The 16051-nt window shown below is 61.6% G+C and overlaps 1 protein-coding gene across 1 annotated transcript in view; it reads left to right on the forward strand.

Annotated features, from left to right (window-relative positions):
- The first annotated feature begins 547 nt into the window (after positions 1-547).
- Positions 548-16051, forward strand: part of HYI (hydroxypyruvate isomerase (putative)) — an 18813-nt gene continuing 3309 nt past the window's right edge. Inside the window, exon 1 of the mRNA XM_010582730.1 lies at positions 548-806. Coding sequence (XP_010581032.1) covers positions 548-806 — 259 coding nt within the window. The remainder of the gene's footprint in view (positions 807-16051) is intronic.

Here is a 16051-nt window from a genome sequence, read left to right on the forward strand (position 1 = left end):
CAGCCGGCCACGCAGCCCCCGCTGCGCTCGATGCCGGCCACCGACCCATGGGTGCTCACCCTGGGCACAGCGCAGGCTGCAGCATCGCCCGCACAGGGGGAGCAGGGGGTGTCGGGCTCCCGCACACCAGGGCTCAGGGTGGGCTCCTCCCGGCCCCGCTCGGAGTGGGGATGCTGTGCTCGGCGTCTGCATATCGGTGCATCCATTTTGGAGAAGGGCACAGGGCACACGGGGATGCCGCCTTGCCCTGTGCCTGCCAGGGCTCATGCTGGCGGAGAAGCTGCAGCACCCGCTGCGTTGTCATGCTCCCGAGTGGCTTCTGCCCTCACTGTGGGGCAAGGGGACCTGGGCGACGGGGTCCCTGGCTCCCCAGACTGCCTCCGCCGAGCCGGCCGTGGGCACAGCTCTGCCCCACTTTCACAGAGCAGCGGTCAGGGACTGGCTGTGGGTTTGCTCGGGTGGAGCTGGGGCTCGCGGCAGCCTCTCGCGTCCCGCAATCGGCAGCGGGTGCCCACGCTGTGCCGGTCCCTTCAGGAGAAACATACCGATGGGCAACCCTAGCTCTGGTCGCGGCACCAACACTGTGGAGCAGCCGATGCTTGCGCTGTCACACACCGTTGCCATGGTGATGATCGCACTGTCACACACTGACATCCTCCCACCCGGGGCACCTGGGTACCGGGTGGCCTCGCTGGCACCCACTTTGGGGCTGGCGATGCCGGCAGGCAGGCGACCCGTGGCCCTGCAGCGGGAGGGGATGCGGCAGGAGCTGCACGGGTGCAGCAGGGGCAGGACCCTGGGTGCAGGTAACCCACCCCGTTGCAGAGTGCTCTTGCTGACGAGTCCTCCAGCCGCTAATGTCGACAAACGATAGAAGAAAGCAGCCATGCCCAAAGCCTGGAGCCTGGTCCAAACTATGTGCCAGAGGCAGAGCCACTTTGCCCTGCATCGGGATGGCAAAGAAAAAGGGACAGTGCAAAAAGCAAAGACCAAGTGGGGAGATGCTGAGCTCAGCAAAACAGCAGAGTGTTCATCTGGGGTCATGTCAAGGAGCTGGGAGGGGAACCGCTGCATATCCCACATCAGCCCTGTACAACAGACCCGCTGCCTCCTTAGGCAGGAGTGGAGCCTGGCAGGTACAGGCAGCAGCACCAGCAGAGCACCACAGATTTCACTCCAACGTTTCACTTATTGCCACACGACATTTTGATTAAAAACTTGTTTTATGAGGAATTAAGAGGGCATAGTAGATGGATTAAAAACCCGCTCATGGACAGATTCCTTAAACGGCTTTGTTAATGGGGAGGCATCAGGGAAGGGCTGTGCCAAGGAGAGGCCCTGGGGACCAAAACTATTTACTGCTTGCACCAACAGGCAATGTGAGGATGCAAAAACTCTGCTGGTGTGAGGAAGACTTGTGAAATAATAATGAGGAAGATAGTTTGCTGCAGCATCACAGCTGAGGTGCCAGGGTGAGTGCAGCAGAACAAGCCCCAATGCAAGGGGTGACACCGGGTAGGTGTTTAGGTGGAGGTTTAAGGAGAAATGGGGTGTCTTTAACACAGCTCTGTGGGCAGGGCGTGTTAACCTCTGAGTTTTCTATTTGTTTGGGTTTGTTGTCTTCCTGTGAGCAGTTGCTCTCAGAGGCAGGAGAGGATGGTCCTGCGGGTAAATAGCCCCCATCCCTGCTTTGGGATGCCCAGTCTGGCCATGGGCTGGACGCTGCCCTCCGCTCACCCGACACCACCATGAACACAAGGTGAAGGCAGGCTGTGCTGGCCTGGCAGGGGTTAACCAGGGGGTGAGGAGACCTGCAGCGGGTGGTGGGCCCAGAGCAGGCAGAGAAAAGGAGAAAAACTAGGCCTGCTGGGGGCTGAGCCCCTCCTGCCCAGGGGCTGCAGGGAGCTGTGTTGGGGACTACAGACCGGGGTGAAGTAGAGGGAAGAAGGCAGGGTGCTGCCTGCTGGCCCCCATGGGCTCAGCCCCCCACCCAGCGTGGGGCACCCACCGGCTGGGTCCCCATCGGCGAGGCTGGAAATGCCACGCGTGGCTGGGCTGGGGGTGCCAGGACAGGACCAGCCTCCCCAGCCTACACTGACACTGGCACCAGCACGGTGGCCCCCGCTGCATGACTCGGTGTTTCCTTGCCTCGTTGCTTTTGATTTAGCAGTTGTTAGAGAAACTAGAAGTTGCAGTTTGGGGAGCATCTGCATTTTAATTAGTAATTACCAGCAGCACTGCTCCCGCCCAGCTGTTGCCTGCAAGGTCCCTCCCTGCTGCTGCCCGCGCTGGGGCAGGGTCGGGGTCTCGGCACTGCACCTGCCTCGTGCCGGGTGTCCCCGGCAGGTCCAAGGGTGGCCCTCGTGTGGGTGCTGGTGTGGTGCCCTGGCTGGGGTGCTGCTTGGTGCCCTCTGAGCCCCTGCTCCCTGCAGCCGGAGATGCCCTCGCCCTGCCCGCCCTGTCCTCCTCCCCATGCCAGCGGGTGAGCAGAGGGTTTAGCACTGATGGCTCCCAGCAGACCAGGGGAACTGGCTGAGCAGGGCTCTGTGCAAATGCAAGAGGGTCCTGGGGTCCCGGCTGCAGCCCCGAGGGAGAGGAGCATCACTGTGCCATCTGCAGCTGCAGCTGGTTTGGTTTGTGCTGCAGCGGCTCCCTCCCTCCCACCCACTCTGGCAGCTCCCCCTGCTAACGCCTGCACTCGTCCCTGCTCCTCCACCTGATTAATTCCTCATGTGGCTCCGTAAATGCTGCTGTGATGCCCGGAGCGGGGAGACCTGCATGTACCCCCTGCCTGGGAAGCAGCTCGCTCGAGAGACAGCCTGAAGGAGAGTCCCCGGGCGCTGCAATGACCTTCCCTTGCTCCCCTCCAGGGTCATGGCTGCCACCCCCCCCCCCACGCCAGGTCCCCTCCTGCAATTCCCACTGTGTCCTGCCCCACAGCTCCGGGACCTGCAAGGTGGGTGCAGGGGCCAAGGGCAGGACCCCCCCTGCAGAGCCCCACTCCCGGCTGCTCCCATCCCCTCCCTGGCTCACTGGGCCGACGGTTCATTTTAACAAGGCTTTTAGGCTTAAGTGCTGCTTGGCGTGACTGGGAGAAATTGATATTTTGAGAATGAGCTTGCAAGGGGCCATGAATAATTCACGCCGGGGCGGTTCCATTCCCATAAACAGGCTCCTAAAAAAACCAAACCCCGTGCTTAACAAGGAAACCAATTCCCATCCTGCAAAGCCCCAGACCCCAGCTCAGCCTCCGCTGAATCTTTCATCTCCAGAAAGGGGGTCCCACACGGCAGCGGCGGCGAGGGGAGCTGGCCCCTGCACCCTTTCCGGAGCATCCCGGGGCAGTACCAGCTCCTTGCGCTGGGACAGGCGGCACGGCCCCGGGGAACCCCACTGGGGTTGCCGGTGGCAGTGACACGGAGGCCATACGAGCTGGGGGTCAACAGCATGTCACCAGCCCCATTAGGCCTGGTTTGACCTCTTTATTTCGTTAGCCCCCTTGTTAAGGGCTACCCTGTGGGGTGGAGGGCAGCGAGCGCCCGTTGCCATGGCAATGGGGACAAGCGGGTGAAGCATGTCACCCCGGGGTGGCTCTGGGGACCGGGAAGGGACACCTCTAACCCCAGGGCAGGCAGCAGGGGACTCGACCCGGCTGGGGGCACAGGGCAAGGGGCTGGGGAGGGGAGCCGGGCTCAGCCCCTCTGGCACGAATCCTGCTGTCCATCTGAGGAGGTCCCCATGGAGACCCGCGTCCCCTGGAGGCTGGAGGGGACAGGCGCTCTCTCTCCGAGCACACTGCAAGAAGCACAGCATTCGGGAGGGCGCAGCACTGCTGGGCTGGAGCACAGCATTGGCACAGGGATGATGGGTTTGAACTGGCCGTGAATAAATTTAGGCTGGAAATTAGAAGCAAGGTCCTCACTGCCATGGCGGCGGGCCCCAGCGTGGCCCCAAGATGGGACTGCCCAGGGCATGAACTCAAGCTGGGCTGGACACAGAGCCGAGCCACGTGCAGGGATGGATGGGTGCCAGCGAGATCACAGCAGCCGGACAAGGGGCCATTCCCACCTCCATGGGCCTTTCCTCCTGGGTCCACTCACCCCATGCTGGCGAGGCTCTGGTGTCCAGCTGCCAAGATGTTTGTCCTCTGCACTGGCTGGGGGGCCTCTAGTGCAACCCAGGAGCATTCCCTGCCTGCCCCGGTGCCACTGCAGAGAGGTTGGGACCCCCTTCCCCACCCAGAGGGCACAGGACGGGGTCACCTGCTGCTCTCATCCCTTGCACAGGGCCATTGGGAAGCACCTCTGTGGTCCTGCTCCCAGCGCCGAGCTGGCAGCCCGTGTGTGCCAGAGCTGCTGCACGGTGACAGCAGCGTCTGTTTGCTGCCACTGAGGATCTCTCTCTCTCTCTGGCTCCTCATTGCTGGATGCCTTCCAAGCCACGGGGCTGGATGACACTAATCTGGCTGGTTTCACAATGAAAGCCCACATCGATGAAGGGCTCGGTGGCTGCCCCACTGTAGCTCCACTGGGGAACGGGGCTGCCAGGGCTGGAGGCTGCCCATGTTTGCACAGGGATCCCGGAGCATCCTGGGAGGAGGGACCCAAGGAGGCAAACATGTGGCCAGAGCCATGCCGGTATGACCACAACCGCTGGCACCGAGAGCCACCTGGAATGAGCTTGGGAAGACAGTTCCCCTGCGCTCCAGCCTGCAGGAGAGGCGGACGCCGTGTAGCCCAGCCATTCCATGTCCCTGGGCTGACATGGCGGCTGCGCAGGGTCACCCTGACAGTGCTGCCATTCTCACAGGTGCTGGTCCTGTCTCCTGTCCAGCTGAGACCCCAGGGACCAGGATGCTGATGGCTTGAGGTGGGGGTGATGGTGTGAGATACAGGGGCTGGTGCCAGCAAGGGGTGAGAGGGTGTCGTGGTTTAAGCCCAGCCAGCAGCTAAGCACCATGCAGCCGCTCACTCACTCCCCCCCCATCCAGTGGGATGGGGGAGAAAATCAGGAAAAGAAGTAAAACTCCTGGGTTGAGATAAGAACAGTTTAATAGAACAGAAAAGAAGAAACTAATAATGATAATGATAACACTAATAAAATGACAACAGTAGTAATAAAAGGATTGGAATGTACAAATGATGCGCAGGGCAATTGCTCACCACCCGCCGACCGACACCCAGCCAGTCCCCAAGCAGCGAATCCCTGCCCCCCCCTTCCCAGTTCCTAAACTAGATGGGACGTCTCATGGTATGGAATACACTGTTGGCCAGTCTGGGTCAGGTGCCCTGGCTGGGCATGAGAAGCTGAAAAATCCTTGACTATAGTCTAAACACTACTGAGCAACAACTGAAAACATCAGGGTTATCAACATTCTTCACATACTGAACTCAAAACACAGCACTGTACCAGCTACTAGGAAGACAGTTAACTCTATCCCAGCTGAAACCAGGACAGAGGGACAGAGCAGGCATTTGGCTCCTCCAGAGGCGCCCGTGGCTGTGGCTGCAACCGGAGCTTTGCAGCTCCTGGCAGGAGCCCGGCGGGGTCTCAACCTGCCCCAGGTTGGATGTGCCGTGAGGGGTCAGAGAAAGCCCCCGGCCCTCCAGCAACACCCCGCACCCTGGGGACAAGGACCCCCAAAGGCACCGAGGGCCGAGCCGGGAGCGCAGGGGGTCACCCAGCACCCCGTCCCTGGGGAGCGGGGCGGGAGCATCATGCTGGCGCCTCGGCACGGAGCCACACGGCGATTAGCAAGGAAGAGCCCTGCAGCCCTGCCGCTGCACAGGGAGAATTAGCGGTAATAAGTCATGATCATCCCCTGATGACGAGCACTTAATGTGTGCCGGTTCTGCTATCAAAGTGCCTCTTAAACCCCAATCGCCCTGTCGATAGCGATGGCAGCGGCTGATGGATCCCCAGCCGCCCCGCTGCCCGGCCAGGTCGCTCCCAGCATGCCACAGGCGGGAGCATCGATTTCCCACAACTGCAAAGAGGCAAATATTTGAAAAGTGATAAATAAGGGGAGCTGCCGGCTCGGCTGCACGCGTCAGCGCCCGGGATTAAGGCAACGAGGTGAGACTGCCCAATTAAATCCCAATGAAAATGGCCGCAAATTCAATTTTCCCCCTTGCCCATATCCATCCTGAGGGCCGGGGGGGCTGATAACACGGGGTTCATCGATTGGCACTGCCGGGAAGAAATCTCTCTGAATTCAATTAGTTGGGAAAACACAGTGGGCGGCGCAGGGAGCAGGGCAGGGGCTGTGTGCCTTCATCATACCCAGGGGGATGGAGCAGCCAGCACCCACTGCGAGTCACCACAGGGCCAGTGGTGACAGCACCCATGGGTGCCCACACCGCCCTGGAGAGATGGGGCAGAAGCACCATGCATTGGTGTTTCTCTTGGTTTGCCACCCTTGGGGGTCACACTGGCTCCGGCACCCCGCTGGCATCTGCAGGATATGGCGGCAGCTGTGTTGGGGAATTGAATGTCCTGCTCCATCCCCGGCACTGATGGCGACTGATGAGGAACAGCTTGCATGAAACTCCCTGCGTCCCCGAGTGGTGCCTGGCCCGCGCTGACCTGCACGGAGCACGGCTGGCCCCGGCGGGGATGAGGCTGTGGGTGCTCAGCAGGTCCCAACAGGGTGGGGAGCCGGGATGCCAGAGCTGAGGTCTGTGGCTGCTCCCCAGCCCCTTCTTCTGGGGCTCCAGCACAGAGGGATGACCTGCCGGGATGAACAGCCATTCCGTCTCATTGCCTTGGAAACCAAGCAGCAGCTCTGAGAAGCCTCTCCACCTCCTCCTCCTCTTTCTCCTCCTCCTAGCTGAGCCCCATGGGAAGAGGCTGGGGGATTTGGGGGTTTGGGGCTGGGGACAAGCTGGAGGGGCTGCCCAGGCTGTGCTGCTGGGTGCAGGCATGGATGGGGGCTGCCTACCCGTGCCAGCCACCTGGCACCCGGCTGCCTGCTGCCTTGCTCTGTTCCTCCTCCCTGGGTGCGAGAAGTCCCCCATTAAAGCACATGATGCTCAAATCAGTATGAGCAACACAGGGGGGCTCACTCCATCCCCGTGTCAGGGCCCCAGGGGGGAGATGTGGATTCCAGCCGGTCCCTGCTGCCATGGAGAAGGGGAGGGGGGGAGACGAAAAGCCTCTCCAGCCCCAGAGCAGGGCCATCGGCCTCATCGGGCTGCTGGGACTGTGAGGAGCAGGCTCCAGGGTCCCCGGGGGGTGACAGTGTCCTTACGCCCCCCCCCCGCCCAGGCTTCCCCTGGGGTGGCAGCCTGGGCTCCCCCTGCACCGGTGGGGACAGCAGCCTGAAGGTTGGGAGTGGGGGGTTGGGGTTGGCAGAATGGGGGCTGTTGGGACAGAGGGACCCAAGGCAAGAGGGTCTCCCCAGACTGCCAGCACACCCCCTCCTCTGTGGCACAAACAAAACCCCTGCACGGGGCACCGCCATCAGCTGGCAGCCTGCACCAGGGGCCAGGCAGGGACCCTATTCTGCAATCCGGGGGCACGGGGGGCTGTTGCAAGGGCTGGGATGGGGCTCTCATGAGGACTGGGCTGGGGCTGTCACCCTGGCAGGGGAGGCAGGAGGGGGCTGGGAGGCACTGGGGTGGATATGGGCTGCTCTGCTCCCGGGGAAGGTGCTTTGGCCAGCTGTGGGCACAGCTGGGACCAGCTGCTGCGCTGCCTTGCGCACAGCCTCAGCTGCCACCAGGCCGAGCAGGGGCTGCACGCTGGAGCGTAAGGGCTCAGCGCAGTGGTGCGGGTGAGAGAGCATCCTCCTCCCGGGGCAGCCCGGGCAGCCCTGCAGGCCACTGCTCCCGCTGGCTCCGGAGCTGGCACGGGGAGGGCCATGCCCTGCTGCTGGCCTTTCCTCGTGTGACATCCGTGTGCTGTGGGGTGCAGGAGCACAGCCTGCTGGCTGCGGCTGCACAGCCCAGCCCCTGCCTGCAGCCTGCCTTCCTGCGGGAGCGTGGCCCCACGCAGGGCGTCCTCCTGGCCCCACGCAGGGCATCCCCATAACCCTGTACAGATCACCCCCATGGCCCATGCAGGGCATCCCTGTAACCCCACCCAGGGCATCCCCACAGCCCAGCCTGCCTGCTGCAGACTCGCTTTGCACCAGGGCCTGTCCCCACCACAAACCCAGAGCATCCACGGCAGTGGGGGATGCCAAACCCCCCACAAGACAGTGGGTGAAGGGCTGGGGGGCCCAGCTGGCCCAGAGGACAGGACCCCCTTGCAGCGAGGGTGATGGTGGCCCCGTGCTGAGACTGCAGCAGGGCCGGTGACACACGGCTGGGTTTGCTAACAGCGCTGGCACCCCACAGGCAGCGCGTGCGGGCACAGGGCCACCATCACCTGGGCCGGGAGGGAGCAAGGTCAGGGCAGGTCTCTGCCTCCCACTGCCATTTGCCTCCTTGCCCTCCAGTGCTGCAGCACCGAGTTGCCTGGTAACCCTTCTCCTCCTCTCTGCAACCCAGCGATGAATGTCTCATAAGCCTGAACTGGGCTGGAGATGGATGGGCAGTGGTTTTGGGGAACCCTTTGGCCCCAGCCCTGGTGCGGGCTTACCTGGCACAGGGGTTAGCGGTCGCGGTGCAGTGGGGAGCCTGGCCCGGAGCACTGGGGGGATGGGTAGAGGGGACCCATGCAGGACCCATGGCACGGGCAGGTGGTGGCCGAGGCATGTCCCTGCTGCCTGGCCCCACACACACTCCCACTGAGCCTGCAGGAGCGAGCAGAGCCCCCCCCCAAGCTGGGCATCCCCCCCGGGCTCCCCCCTCCTGCTTGCAACATCCCAGAGCGGCTCCGCACCCCAAAGCTCCTGAGGCCTGGGCTGAGACTTGATATTCTGCCTGCTCCCCTACACACATTGGCAATTAGATCATAATTGTAATATTTGCATATTCATAACAGCTGAAATTAATCGCATTTGCATAATGGTAATGAAAGGGACTTCATTAATTACCGCTTTTTTCTGGGGATTTTGCATATAAATGGATTCCATTAGGCAGGTTGAGCTGTGGTGGGTGCAGGGGTGGGATGGGAGTTGTGCCATACCAGCTTGGGATGGAGCTGGGAGGACCAGTGGCACCGCTGCCACCCTGCCTGCCCCAATCTGCTGTGCCCCACAGCTGGGCTCAGCCATGGCGTGGGGGCTTGGCTAGTGGCTTCTTGCCCCTGCCCAGACCCGGTGGCTTCCCCTTGTCCCGCTGACCCTACATCTGCCCCAGGCATCCTACCACAGACTTGGGGGTGCGGGTGGGAGCAAAGGTGGGCACTGGGGCTGCTGCGGTGCTGGGTTTGTCTTGCTCAGGGTGTCAGCAAGGCTGGGGGGGGCACAGAGCCCCCCCTGCAGGCACTGCAGGGACGGCATCCAGTTCCATGCACGCAGTGAGGGTGACTGCCTCCACCAGCACCTGTGCCTGGGGTCCCCCCGTGTATGGGGGGAGCTGGGGTGGCCACTCACGGCAGCCAGGGGACCCCCCTCCTGCCCTGGGCTGATGCTAAAGGCAGTGGTACCCAGGGAGGGCTTGGCAGCAGGGACCAGCCGGTGTGAGCAGATGGCCTCCCGCTGCGTAACCTGTCACCACTGGGCCCTTCCCAGGGGATGTACCAGCTCCAAACCCCAGAGCACAGCCCCAGACTGTGCCAAAGCCAGGCAGGAGTGATGCCCCGGCCTGGGGAGCTGTGGCGACCGCACACAGCAGCCACCAGGCGACTCCGGCCACGGCGTGAGCCTGCTTGGGGCTGGCAGTCAGCTGGCACCGTCCCGTTGTCCCCATCCCACCACTCTGCCTCTCCTCTGGGGCACCTCACGGTGCCTGGGGAGCTCTGCCTGGTGGCTGTCACCGTCCCAGGGCTGTCACCAAACTGCTGTCTGGAAAAGCCTCAGACATCCTGGTTGTGAGGGGAGGTGAAAGAGGAGGTGGGAGCTGCACAGAGCCCAGGGAGATGGGAAAGCCGGGAGCAGCAAGTGCGAGTTGGTGGTCTGCAAATGCAGCTGACAAAAGTCTCACTGAAGCTCTTGGTGGCTGGCAGAGTCACAGGAGGTACTGACTGGAGCAAACGGAGAGAAAACCAACTCCAAGAAGCAGTTCGGTCTGGAGACGGGAGAAAGACAAGGAAGCTGCAGCTTTGGCGTCCCTCTGTCCATCCCTGGAGAGCGAACACCTTCCTCTGCTTCCCAGCCCACCTGCCTGCATGGCCAGTTCAGCCCTGCATGTGCTGGTGCCAACAGCAGCTGAAATAATAAACACGCATCAGGTTTGGGGAACAGGTTTCCAAACGAGTGCTGGGAGGTGGCAGGTTTCGGTTTGGCCCCAGCCACACGCTGCCGTGGGGACAGCCCTGCCCTCACTGGGACGATGCTCTGGCCACGGGGCACCTCTGCTCCACTCCAGCCAGGGAGACGGAGCTTCCTTGGGAGACGGAGCTCGTTGCCTGCTTATTGATGGCTCTTCCCTCCTGCACGGCTGGGGAAGAGGCCTGCGGAATAAATCAGTGCAAGAGACAGATTATGGCAGCTAAAGACTCCAAATGAGATGATAATTGCCGTGGTAATGACAGCGAGGACCTGATGCTGCCGATAAGGAGACATCTCCGCTGCTCTTGGCTGGTGCCCGACCAGGGGGTTGGCCCGGGTGACCGGCTGGGGCTATCCCCAGGGCCACCACATCCAGGCAGCGCTGCCCTCCCCGTGCCCACAGCAGGGCCTGGGTGCCCACGGCGGGGGCTCTCGGTGCTGGTCCCCACAGCGGCGGAGATGGGGATGCCGGGGGACGGGCGAGGGGCGCGAGGCGGGCAGCCCTGGCGGGGCCGTTTGTCTGGTTCTCCCGCCGGCTGCGTGTCAGCTCTAATTAGGCAAACTTCTGTATTCATTGTGAGCCCAGCCAGCGGAGAATTCCACAATTGAATTTTAATGCCCTAAAAACACATTACAATCAGCCTGATTAATTAAGAGATGGCTTAACATGGTGACCAGGCTGCAGAGGGCCGCTTTGGCAGGGAGGGGGTGTGTGCCACGCGGGCCAGCTCCTGCACCCCACGGCATGGGGCTGGAGTGTGCTGAGGCCGGCAGAGCTGGGGCTGGTCCCTGAGCCCCTTTGGACTGTGGGAGGGGGTGGGAGCCAGGGCCAGGCTCTACCCTGGAGATGCCAGGCTGCATGGGGCCTCTGCTCCCCCAGCCAGGGGAAGGCTGAGCCCAGACCCCAGGCACCTCGGCAGCCCCAGCAGGCGGCAGTGGGTGCATCCCCTTCCCTCCCCGGACCCTACTCTCCCCCCTCAGGGTGGCCATGAGGGCTGTGCCAAATGCCTGTTCCCTGTGTCCCTTCCATGTCCCCACTCTGGGCATGGGGACTGACACTGTGCCATGCCACCGCCACAAGTGGGGCACTCCCGGGGGGACCCCGCTTGCTTTTGTTTGCGAGCGAGGAGGCTCCTATTTGCCTCTGCAGTGATTCCCCGGGCTGCCGGCAATGCTGGCTAACGGGCTGCCACCTCCCTCAAGCCAGCTTTGCCCCGGCTCCCCGAGCCACTGCTTGCTGTCACCATGTCCTGCCCAGCCCAGGCTGCGTCCCCACACCCGTCACTGCTCAGGGTGGCCTCGCCAGCCCACCCAGGCGCTGTGGGCTGAGGCATCCCCAGGGGGACCCTTCCCCTGCATCCCACCACAGGTACCGGGCAGTGGGAGCGATTCCCACAGAGCCTTGCAGGGCTGAATTTCACAGGGCTCCCCTGGTCAGGGAGGCAGTTTGGCCAAAGCCCATCCTGTTGCAGCGTACTGAATGGAAAAGGGGGGAACCCATAACCGTGGTGTAAAGGAGAGGTTGCAACTGGCAGGACATAAATCAGAAGGAAAGTGATAAACAGAGCCTCTCGCCAGGAGGGGCCGACAGCGGAGGGAGGGATGGCAACGGCATCGTGAGGCCAAAAGAAATCCTGGCAAGGCGATAAATCCTGCAGCCACTGGAGCTGCTCGAGTGCTAATGATCAGGCGAAAACGCCAGCCACGTTTAACAAATATTTCTGCTCTGTATTTGGAGAGAAGCAGGACGACATGCTTGAATCATACAAGAGTGATGAAGCCGTCTATTAATTACTGCCGGGAATGTTAAACAACATCTGCCAGCTCAGCGGGCCCAGGCACCGCCTGCCCCAGCCTCCTCCAAGAGCTGGAGGAGAATTTGGCCTCCTCATTAATTTCCCGTGAAATCTTGGAATAGCAAGAAAATCCCAGCTGGCCAATCAAGAGCTCACCCATGCTGGGAGCCACGGGGACACAAGGGTGCTCGGTCCTCACCTCCTCGTCTTGGCTCCGCTGGGATTTATATCACATTCCCACACGGTTCAATCCTCCCTGATGAAGAATAGACATAAACTGGCAAAGGTTGGGCATTTGTTTCCCATAATATGATGTATAGATTTCTTTTACCTGAGTGTTTTTGTAGGCTGTAAGAAAGCGAGGCCTGAGAGGGGCAATGTGCTCGTTAAGGCATCCTGCAGAAATCTTCATCACAGCTTTGGGAGGGGCTGGCATCTTTCCCTGTATCTCCCATGTGCTGCCTAGTGCCTGAGAACAGAGAGATGGAGGTGACGGAGGGACAGAGGGGATGGAGGGATGTGGGGGATAGAGGGGATGAGGTATGGAGGGGATGGACAAGATGAGGGATGGAGGGGATGGAAGGATGGAGGAGGAGGAAGAGGAAGAGGAAGAAGAGGGGGAGGAAGTGGTGGAAGAGAAAGGGATTCCTACCGGGAGGGGAGGACCCCACAGGACCAGGGCAAGCCCCAGCTATGGCACAGCCCTGCTGCACCCCATCATTAGCCATTTGCAGCCTAGGTAGGTCCTTCATTTTGGGAGGGGGAAACGGGCTGAGCAGCAAAGGTGGCTGCAAAGGACACAGCAGACGTCGATAGCAGTAAAGGCGGCGGCTCAGCAGCAAAAAGACGCTAATTAACAAATTAACTCTGCACAGTGTGCACAGACCATGGTAAGCAGAGAAGGACCTGGTGGGGTGATGGCTCCCACCAAGGAGTCCCCTGCGTGCTCCAGGGCTGGTGCCTCCCTTCGGTGCCCGGTCCCTGAGCCAAACCCCTGGTGGTGCCCAGGGCCATGAAAACAGGTCCAAGAAATTCAGGCAGGATGCTGGGCAAGGAGGAGAGCTGGGGATACACATGCAGTCGGTCAGGTTGCACCGCTCAGCAAAGCCTGCCCCGACACGGAGGAGCTGGGAGGAATGTCCCGGCAGGTGCTGGGGGTGACGGGACAGGGGGCATGGCCATCGCGGGACAAACTGGCCTCGGGAACACAGGCAGGGAGAGGGGGCTGGGTTGGTGCTGGGTCCTGCTGGAGAGGCTTTTCACGTCTTGGTCCCTTTACACCCGGAGGGGATGGGTTTGGGGAAGACCATCTTTGGTGAAAAATCATGAGATTTAATACAAGCAAAGCTCTTGCAGCTGCCTCCGCGAGATGCTGGGTCACACACAGATTACTTTTCCCAGCCTTTTTCTACACGTAAAAAGACTGGAATTTACTCAGCTATAAAAGCTGAAAACCAAACATGGTTGCAAAATATTGGGGTGCTTTAGAGCAGAGAAGAAAGTCCAGGGAGGAAGGGATGCCCAGGGTGCCCCCTCCCCACCCCGGCCCCAGATCTCCTCGCACAGCCGCGGGGTGCAGGGGGATCGGGACGGGTCTGGGGGTGCCCGAAAGGGACAGGGGTGACAAGCCACGGTGGGACAGTGCCCCCCAGCCACCCCAGCCTGCAGCACCTTGGCCCTCCCAGCCCCCGGGGTGCCAGCCGAGCCACCTGGGAGCCTGGGGACAGGTAGTTAAAATGCAGAAATGTCAATTTAAATTAAAATGTGTTTCATAAAGATGAAGAGAGATAAAACCTTCCCCGCAGCACAACGAGCTGGGGGATTTATGGGGTACTGAGAGGACTGGTGCCCCCACTGCAGTGGGCTTGGGGGGGGGGGGGGGCTCGCTTGGCTGCTGCTGCTGTTGTGGCACTGTGCCGGGGTGCAGGGGCCACCTGCCACCTCTCCACCTCTCCACCCCGGCTGTCATAGAGGCCAGAACCAAAATGTCAGCTCACTAATAAAATACGCAGGAGCTAGGTTTTCTTTGGGCCAATAAAACTCCCAGGCGGCACCAGGGATGCTCGGCACCGAGCTGCCCTCACGCCAGCGCCCGGCTCGCCCCCCTCCCTGCTGCCCTGGGGGGACACAGGTGCTGGTCTGACCCCACGCTCGTGCCAGCTCCCCCAAACTGCGGGTGCTGGGCGCAGGCCCCAGTGCCAGTGTGGCACATGGCTCCGGAGCTGCAAGTGGCACAGCGTAAATCCACTGCGCCCTGTCAAGGTAAAGTGACAAAACACCGGCCTGCAATGCAGGAACCGCAGTTATAACAAGAGAAAATCAATGCGATATATTACCAGAGATATAAAGATGCCATTAATGCTTCAGCGCGGAGCCCAGCAGCTTCTCTTGCCATTGGCAGGGCAGGTTTGCTGTAAGGGCTCCCCTCATTCCTGACTGGCTGTCCGGGTCACCCGCATGCTGGGGCTTGGCTGTGTGTTTATTCGCTGCTCCCCCCAGCAAAGCTCTCCTGCTCCCACCTCCTGGGCTTTGCCCCTGCCCGGTGCCCGGCCTCCAGCTGGAGATGCGGCCGGGACTGCCGGGGCTGGAATGGCACATGGCCTCGGCAGGCACCTTTAGTCCCAAGGTGCAAGGACCCAGTGAGGCTGCACCCCTAGGCCAGGCGGGTGCCACCCCTCGTTCTGGGGGTTCCCGTGCAGCTCTGCCACCCACCCGCCGGCCGGTGCTGAGCCCAGCGCACTCAGGTGCCTCCTGGGTGTGATTGAAGGGGAACACCAACCCCCACGCGCCATGGAGCGAGGCTGCAGAAGGACACATGGAAGCCGCAGCGGTCCCCCGGCATGGCGGCTGCGGGCAGGGAGCAGTCTGTGTGCTGGGGACGCGCGCTGGGATGTGGGCTGGGGACACGTGTATTGGGGACTCATGTGCTGGGGACACAGATGCCACCCCCTACACAGCTGTCCATCACTGGGGACGGTTTGGATTATTACTGAGAAGTTGAGTCAAGCTTCTTCTAATTGATTAATCAATAGCCTTAATTGAGTTGAGGCTCTTTAATGCATAGCTTTGCCACTGCTCTCCCCTTTTCTGGCACTGCCCTGACCTCCCACCAAAAACCTCTCACCGTGGCTGGCCTCTGCCGAGGCGGCACTGCCGCTGGGCTCTCCCAAACTGCTGTGAATTGCTGGGGCTTGCAGCAGGTTGCGGGGCTGGGGGCTGCAGAGGGCTTCTGCTGCGGTCACAGAGGAGCCGGAGCATGCAGGGCTCCCCAGGTGTGGGCAGACAGGTGAGAGCCGCCAGGAGCAGGCTCAGCACAAGGGCTGCAAAATGTACACAGCTCATGGTGCCACCTCTGCCAGCCACGGAACAGCCCCTGGGTGGCCACGAGCTGGACAGGACTCACACCTCACCCGTGCAGCCTGAGAGCTGTGCCTGGAGGTGCAGAGAGCATGAGGGACAGGAACCGGGGATGCGGGGCTGGTCACGGGCACCGCAGAGGTCGGACTCCCATGCGCCAGAGCCACGGCTCTGCAGAAGTGGAGATGAACACTTTATGGTAAAATATGCAGAGCGTGGGACAAAAGAGAAAGTGTTTCTCGCATAATGAGACACCGTCAGAGACAAGCTCCCCAGGAAACCAATTAACACGGCCCTTTGTGTATGTCAGCCCAACACCTGGCAAAAACACCTTTCCCAAGGAGGACGCCAGCTGCCCCGCCCGACAGCCGCCCCCCAGCACGCCCCTGTCCCGCAGCCCCTCTGAGGAAGACAGCCACCCTGCCGGTGTTGCGGGCAGCGTGGGGCCGCCTCTGCCTGCTGGGGTGGAGCGTGGGGCCGCCGACCCACACGGGCCCCGTGGCGCCCCGCGCCGGCGTGGCCGCGGGCACACGCTGGAGCTGACGCCGTGTTACACGCTTGCAGGGCAGAGCGCTACGGG

The sequence above is a fragment of the Haliaeetus leucocephalus genome, unplaced genomic scaffold, assembly GCF_000737465.1.
Source record: "Haliaeetus leucocephalus isolate CR32 unplaced genomic scaffold, Haliaeetus_leucocephalus-4.0 Scaffold848, whole genome shotgun sequence".
NCBI lineage: Eukaryota > Metazoa > Chordata > Aves > Accipitriformes > Accipitridae > Haliaeetus > Haliaeetus leucocephalus.